The sequence below is a fragment of the Xenopus tropicalis genome, chromosome 8 (assembly GCF_000004195.4).
Source record: "Xenopus tropicalis strain Nigerian chromosome 8, UCB_Xtro_10.0, whole genome shotgun sequence".
In the NCBI taxonomy this organism is placed as follows: Eukaryota; Metazoa; Chordata; class Amphibia; order Anura; family Pipidae; genus Xenopus; species Xenopus tropicalis.
The window spans coordinates 94,401,077-94,409,634 of record NC_030684.2 but is presented as its reverse complement, the minus strand read 5'-3'; the positions used below and the strand labels follow the sequence as shown (position 1 = coordinate 94,409,634).

Genomic DNA, 8,558 nt, shown 5'->3' with positions numbered 1-8,558 from the left:
AAGTTCTATTAGGAGCCTGTTAACCTTCTACTATGTTCAGGGAATGTGTGACGGAACTGAAATACAGTAAAAAACCCCATGCAAGCACAGGGGAATCTCATTGCAAAACATATTTATCTATCCTACCTAACCTTCCAAATTTGGTTATGGCTTTCAGAGATCTTGACTCAGACCATTTCCTCTGCTCCTATATTGGGCTTCTACTCTCTCTCCCTTAAAAGCTCATTTTTCATTCCCTTGCTTGCAGTTCTGATGAAGCCCAGGTGTACTACCTGTTCCCCATATCTGTGTCCATAATTAGAATATTATGCAACAAAAGGGGAGTCCAGAAGATTAGCTTTTCTGTTTACAGGATAAATATTTTAATTTCAATTTTTATTTATCTATGGTAGAGGCAAAATATTCTTATATATTGGTGCTCATCCACGAGACAGCCATTACCAGCACACTAAGTATGCTGGGACATCTACAGATCAAGTGACTTCTCCAGTTACAAGGGGATGCCACAGAGAATAGAACCAGGGTCTCTAGCAAGCTGATCAGTGAAATCAACACAGGTTAATAGTTGCTGACACCTGTAACTAATAAAAAAAAGCTACAAAAGTTTTACATTAATGAGCTTTGGGGGTGATTATGGTATGTGAGGCCTTTGTGGGTGGGAGGTGGTAAAGGTAGATAAACCCCTTATCTTCATAAGCAAATTCCTTTAACATGCATTTTTTGTTCAGCAACCTACAAGATTAATAATGATGCTGTGTTAATAAACCTATGTTTGGTTTCAAAAATATTACTAAAGGTCAGAAACAACTCTCGAAAACAGAAAAAGCATTAAGACTTGATCCGAATGAAGACTTTATTTTAAGTATCCCATATGCTGCAGTTTCTCGCAAAATCATTGTTGCAATAGAATGTACAGGGCAACTTTACCATACTTAATCATATGCATACAGTTCCTAAAAACTTTTTGCAAAATGTAGTTCTGTTTATAGCAGGACACCTTCATTCCAGCTGCAGCAGAACTACAACTGCCTAGCCAACCAATCCTATTCCAGCTAACAGCTGTTAATGTGAAGTAATCTACAGTATATTGTAGACATTTGCTGCTACACTTAGCAGCCAATAAAATAACCCACTTATCATAAAACCTAAGATTATTTTATCAATAAATAGAGTGCACCCTTTTATTTTAAAAAAAATATTTAATATAAGCTTCATCTCTTGCAGGTAACCTTTCTAAATATGGAATAACTGCCTATAACTTGACAGGAAGATAAAATCAGTACATTTCTCCTGCATTTGCTAAACTTTATCTTGTAACATTCACTACCAGCCACTAACCTTTGTAGGTAAAACACATGAGTTGGAGATCGGCAACTGCACAGAGCCAAGAGATGCAATACAAATATGTACAGATCACATGTATGGAACTATCAATGAACATTTTTAATGATATACACAAAGTATAAATAAATCTGATTCGTAAAGAATTGGTCAGAAAAATGTGAACATGCCACTAAAAAACAGACAGGGACATCTATATTAAATGTGAAACTCTTATGTTTTTCTGTAAATTTCTAAAATATGAATGTCTTCACTCCGATATTCTTTGTCATGTTTTTCCAGGGGCACTTTTTCATACTTAAAGTCTTCTTTTAATAGCTAAAAGGAAAATAATGATATATAATAAGCAAACTGTGTGTATAAAGGAAGCAGGAATAACAAAAAAGTATTCTTTATATCTGCGCTAACAGGGTCAGTAATGGTGTGAGGCAGTATATACCTGACCCACGACCTCAAAATTCCATCAGCATTACAGTGATTACAAACCAAATATACTTAATTTTCTGTACTATTAAGGTAAATCTGCAGTTCTGCAATAGTGGAGCCACAGGTAATTCCACAAACAACAGTGGAACAGCAGTACCATAATGTACAAATTTGAGGTAGAGAAACAGCTCAACCACAGGGTAATGTCATATAGGCAGTGGCCCAGAGCAGTGTAAACTCAGGCAGCTGAATCCCTTAGCAGAGGTGTTGGGGAGAGCGGTTATCTTGCTACCTGGCTTTTGTCCTGCTAATCTGCTGCTTGGGGGGGGGGGGGGGCAGCACAGCAGTAAAGAGTAACTGAAGTTTATTAGAGCACAGGTCACATGGCTGAGGACACCTGTGAAACTAAAAATATGGCTAGCCCCATGTCAAATTAAATATAAAAATAAATCTGTTTGCTGTTCTGAAATGATAGCACAACCAGATAGACAACCAGCTCATAGGGGGAAGTAGGACAATATGGGACATGTCAGAATTTATTTCTGTGCAAAAGCCGGCAACTTTAAAATGCAAGTATATATTTATTTTGGTGAAGTTAATATTTTCTGTTAGGCACACATTAAAACTCGTTAACTAAGCACTGAGAGGAGCATGCCTAACTAGCGTCACAGACAAGCTGAAAGTCCTGCCCACCATTTCCTTTTAGAACCGTATGCCTGTAAGTGCCACCGGCACATGAGGAATACTTGAGGAGACGAGAAGAGGAAATCAGGGAAGGGGCAGTTGTTTTGCAGTTTTAAAGCTTTTTTAAATAAATGAAATCCAAGAGGTATGTTAAAAATCATGTTACCATCTATTCTGACACAAGTATAATTTTTTAAAGGAAAGTAAAAATGGATGGTAGTTCAAAAATGTTGTGTTAAAGTACCCAAAACAGCTTACCACAGACAAACATTAACATCACATGACAAGTACTTGTGCCAGTGCTAGTCAGGCAACAGTTGCTTGAAAAAGATTAAACACTTTACCTTACCTCAAAAAACCTTCTTTCTATTTGAGGATTTTTGCCCATAGTTCTTTGCTCATAACAACACAAGATGCATGTGTCAATGCCAGTAAGGTCCTTCAGAGTCTTCAGCAATGGTTCCAGGGACTGAGGATAAAAAGAGAAGGCTGGTTAAAAAAAATGTATGTTGGGGTCTTGTAACCTGAAAAGTTTAAAAAATGATCTCAAACCTCTTCGTAGTAGATGCAGTCAGCCAATAAGATGTAGTCGGGTTTAGGCACCAAATCTTTAACTTCTTCACCCCTGGAATCAAATTACAAAAAAAATATATAACTAGCAAAACATCATTACACAAACTGAATAATATGGAGTCCACTAAAAAATTTCCTGAAGCCATTGGTAACTGCAAAGTACATACGTCTACATAGGAAATACAAACCATTTTAGTACCTTCGCTTGGCAAGAACCTGTGATAAGGTGGGAGTTACTTTCAATGTTTATTTTCATTAGTTCCTGCAGATCTTCAAGATCAGTGACGATGACATTTGCTCTGCAGGAAAAAGAAAGCACACTATCACTTCATCTAATCGGTACATGTAATTCTCATAATATAGCTAATATGATAAGGAAAAATACTATGTAAAAAAGTACCTAATATTATGTAAAAAAAAAAACACCTATTAACTACCATTTTGCAGACCATGAGGGATCCCTGTGGAGTTCTCATGGATACTGAAATCAAGGCTGAACGCAGAAAAATAAGCCTTGATCATTTTTTTTCTTTAGTTCAGCTTTGGTGTCCTTTCCCAAAGAGTAGTGCTTTCCACTAAGGAGATTAAGAAATGTTATATTGTGGCCATACATTCAGCAATGTGGTTTATACTGTCCCCCTGGGAAGTAGTGTTTCATGGCACCATTCTGCTGCCTCATCATTCATAAGTCATTCTTTTCAGGTCACAATATGATCTGTGAATGATATCTCTCTTGAAGGAGAACTAAATCCTCACTAAAGAAGAATCCAAGATGAGGAGTTCCTGTGAACACAGTAACAACCTATATCATTACTACTATAGAGATAGTAGTAGAAGTTTATAACATAAAATATGGCATCTCTAGCCAGGAACCTTTAAAGGAGAAGGAAAGGCAAAGTCACTTGGGGGTGCCAAAATGTTAGGCACCCCCAAGTGACTTTAATCGCTTACCTTGTACCCCGGGCTGGTGCCCCTGTTAGGAGAAAACAGCACCCGGGGTAGCTGTAGCACTTCCTCCTTCCTGTATCGCTGCGTGCGCATGCACAGTAGAGTGAATAGTGGAACTTTAACAGAGAAGTCGGCTTTTCACTCTACTGCGCATGCGCCTATTGTGTAGTCGCAGCGAAACGAAGCCGGAAGAAGGAAGCGCTCGCTACAGGTACCCCGGACTGGTGCTGTTCTCTCCTAACAGGGGCACCAGCCCGGGGTACAAGGTAAGCGATTAAAGTCACTTGGGGGTGCCTAACATTTTGGCACCCCAAGTGACTTAGCCTTTCCTATTCCTTTAAGAGTTGCACTTCACCAGGATGCATTTAGACAGCTTCTCAGCCCTAGGCAACATAACTATGCCGGATAAACAATATCCTGATCATAAATCGCTAGTGTGCCTGGCATTTTAAACCTGCCTTTCTGTGTATACAGCCACAGTACAATTTAGCAGCCCTTGCAAGCAGTTCCTTTTCTACAAGCTTTTCCATGTAGCTGTACTTTTTAGGGTTGTTATCCAGCCAGTATTTTACATTAAAGTCCAGCTGATGAAAATGAGAGCTCATGTGATAGGTAAAGGGATATAGAAGAGGTAAGAAAGGAGGCAACCCTGCTGGTTATTAACAGACATGTCATTATTTACTGCAACACTCCTAAGGGTGCCCCGCTGTTAATATTGTACTGCTAACTACATGCCCCCTTTAAAGTGCCCCAATTACCCCTGAGTGGCTGCCACGATGCCAACAATGCCGGTCCCGGCGCCCAGCTCCAGCACACACTTTCCGCTCAGTCGCTGACCCCCAGGCAACTTAAATTCCTGACTCTCTAGAAACTTTGATAGTACGATAGCTGCGTCCCACACCACGCAACCAACATCTCCTGAGCTTAGCTGGCGGATAGCCACAACAGAGCCATCGCTGAGTTCCAGCTCCCGTAAGAAGCAGTCCGTCGGCTCCGCCATGACAGTCACGCCGCGTTCCCGCACATGCGCAATACAAGTTGCAAAGCTGTGAACGCGCCTTCCCACAGGCTTGAGAGCGAATGGCCGCGCATGCGCCGAGACGCTGCGTATTTCCACATAAGCAAATTGTGAAGTTACTGTCGCCATCTATAGGAGAAACAATAGAAGCAGCTGACCTTGTCCGCACTATAGCATGACTAATACTAGGCAAAGCGAGGAGGCACCTTTCATTATGATAAAACCACCAACTGTGACACACAGAAAGTCTTCTGTCAGGACTTGGCTGGGCACTTGTGTGAAATAGCCAGGCGAAAGCTGTAATAACCCTTTCTTGGTCACACACTCTTTTCTCTGCAATTCAGCAGACCCTAAAGCCCCTTTGCTTGTTTGAATAATACTGGGGAACAGGAATTTACAGAACAGTACCTCCACCTAGTGGGCACTGAGGGGGACACCTCAGGGGAATTCCACCAGGGAAATAAATCACACCCAGCTTTGGAGCAACTGCAGTCATATGAAAAAGTTTGGGAGCCCCTCTCAGCCTGCATAATAATTAACTCCACTTTCAACAATAAAGATACCAGTGGTATGTCTTTCATTTCCCAGGAACATCTGAGTACTGAAGTGTTTTCTGAACAAAGATTTTTAGTGAAGTAGTATTTAGTTGTATGTTATTCAAATATGAAGAACTGGCTGTGCAAAAATTTGGGTACCCTTGTAATTTTGCTGATTTGAATGCTTCTAACCGCTCAATACTGATTACTAGCAACACCAAATGGGTTGGATTAGCTCGTTAAGCCTTGAACTTCATATGCAGGTGTGTCCAATCATGAGAAAAGGTATTTAAGGTGACCAATTGCAAGTTGTGCTTCTGTTTGACTCGCCTCTGAAGAGTGAGAGCATGGGAATCCCCAAAACAACTCTCAAAAGATCTGAAAACAAAGATTGTTCAGTATCATGGTTTAGGGGAAGGTTACAAAAAGCTATATCAGAGGTTTAAACTGTCTGTTTAAACTGTAAGGAGTGTATTTAGGAAATGGAAGCCCAAGGCACAGCTGCTGTAAAACCCAGGTCTGGCAGGCCAAGAAAAATACAGGAGCAGCATATGTGGAAGGATTGTGAGAATGGTTATAGACAACACAAAGATCACCTCCAAAGACCTGCAATATTGCTGCAGGTGGCGTATCTGTTCATCATTCTACAATTCAGTGCAATTTGCACAAATCTGTAAGGCAGGTTGATGAGAAAGAAGCCCTTTCTGCACTCACGCCACAAACAAAGTCGCTTGTTGTATGCAAAAGCTCATTTAGCCACAATCATTTTGGAACAAAGGCTCAATGAAGTATTGATGTAATATCTCTGTTGGGGTGCCCAAATTTATGCACCGGTCTAATTTTGTTATGATGCATTTTTTTTTGCTAATCCAATAACAAACCAACTGCTGAAATACTAGTGTTTCCATAAGGCATGTTATATTTAAAAAGAAGTTGCTACTTTGAAAGCTCAGCCAATGATAAACAAAACTCCAAAGAATTAAGAGGGGTTCCCAAACTTTTTCATATGACTGTATAATATTTATGTAAAAGTTTAAAATTACAATAACTATTAAATACAAACACAACAATATCAACCCTGTTTTGGAAAACCTGTGTGGTTTTAGTCAGACTTCTAGCACAGTCTCTCCCAAGACACATTCCCAGTTCAGTTTCTGGCAAAGGCTCTTTTTTTTTTTCTTGCCCCAAAGTACTCCTCCCTTCGGATAGGCAGTTGCTCCCACATAGCAGGCTCTCAAACAACACCTGTCCTCACAGAGGGGACACACACTGGAGCCTCCCAATACCTCTCCCTCAGATGGATCACTCACCGGGACTCACAGGGAGATAAAGGCATCCAACAGCGGCTAAGAAGATCTCTCCCTTTATATAGCTGGAACTCAATGCAGAGCAGAGCACATACAGCCTTTTACTCTCTTTTTCTGCTTCCAGGATCTGTATCTGGCTGGTTGCTGCAGCAGGTGATCCCTTATAACCTTTTCTGGCCCAACCCCTGGTTTTGGCTGCAAAGCAAGGCAATCCATGGGTCCTCCTTTTGGATTTCTATTAAATTAAATTCTGAGCATTTTACCACATGCCACTGCAACAGTCATATCAAATGCAATTGGCATTATGCTGGCAGGGTTGCCATCTTGCTGACCTTCCAATATTGTTATCTTTCTGCCCTGTTAATAACATTGGTTTCAAGCATCATTATCACTGACCATGTGGTAAACCTTAAGTGAATGGGGGCAGGGGCATAACTAGAGAGGATGAAGACCCTGTGATTGCAAGGGGGCTCTAATTAATGGGTATTTCCCATATATCTTGGTGAAATTGGTCAGCTTAGCAATTTTTTGCTGTGGGGCCCAGTAACATTTAGTTGTTACTGGATGAGGGATTGTGCTTGCTATTGCTATTAAGCTGACTATATATGCACATATATTACAGAAGCAAAATGAGCCTTGGGTTAATCAATGACTAAGTTAGGCAAGTTGGGTCATTGGCAACCCAAAACAGCTCTTCTTCTATGTGGCATCAGTATATCATTTGCATGTGTATGTAGATTCTGGAAATGTCATATCTAAGTGTATATTTTAATTTGGCTTCTTCTAATGAAGGCCCACTGGAGTCAGTGCTACCAGATCATGTGAAAATTCACAGGCACCTCTAGAATATCTAGCTCTAGCTAGAAAGATTACAATAAATGCAAATTAAAGCAACCAGTTTTTTTTTTGCATTCAGTGCAGCCTATAAACTTACTATATATTGCATATAATTGTATTGTAACATTAATCCGGTAGTTTTCACACTTTTTCTATTTAAGTCCCACTTTGGGGTCCAACATTTCTTCAGGCCATCCCTTGACTCTCAAGACGGTTATAGAAATATAAGGTTATCGATATATATGTGCCAGCTATTCAGCCACAGATTGATAAGTATTTAATGCAGGAATTAAATTTCCAAGAGTTTCACCCTAATTATGTTAGACTTCAATAATACTTAAATGAAGCTTAAGAGGGCTTCTATAGCTCTGTATTTTCAAAAAATGTCACTGGGGTTGTATTGGTTTTGCTAAATAGCAAGACAAACCCCATAGCAGTATAGACAAATGTTATGCAATTTTTAAGGCACTAAAACTACACTTCCCCACTTTCATTTTAGCAGATGGATGTGAGCGAACGAACAAATGGGCGAACGAACGCATGCTCAGTGACACAGGTGGGGGTGAGGACAATGCTGCCCCCCCCAGCATTGCACCCGAGGCAGATGCCTCTTCTGCCTGCCCCTAGTTCCGGCCCTGCAGTTGAGTAAGCTTCAAAAAGTTTCAAAAATGGTAGTGATTTCAAGGGAAGGGAAAATGGTCTATACATCCCAATATGGAATATGTGTAGGTGAAGCCAACTTGATCCCAACATGATCCCTACATCATCTGTTCATACCTTCTGGTTGGCAACTGACACCAGAGAGCCAGGCATAGCAGCTTCTAACCCTTCTGGAAGGAGTGGGGCCTTATGGTGAATGTGGATGGGTGGTGTGGTTTTGGTGGGGGG

At 40.5% G+C, this 8,558-nt stretch overlaps 1 protein-coding gene across 1 annotated transcript; it reads right to left on the bottom strand.

Annotated features, from left to right (window-relative positions):
• Positions 1-839: 839 nt before the first annotated feature.
• On the bottom strand, positions 840-4,987 carry vcpkmt (valosin containing protein lysine methyltransferase). The gene is given in 5 exon segments (NM_001030466.1): positions 840-1,659; positions 2,801-2,920; positions 3,004-3,076; positions 3,213-3,323; positions 4,731-4,987. Coding segments are annotated over 5 exon segments (651 nt in total). The 5' UTR covers positions 4,973-4,987; the 3' UTR covers positions 840-1,554.
• Between the last annotated feature and the right edge of the window lie 3,571 nt (positions 4,988-8,558).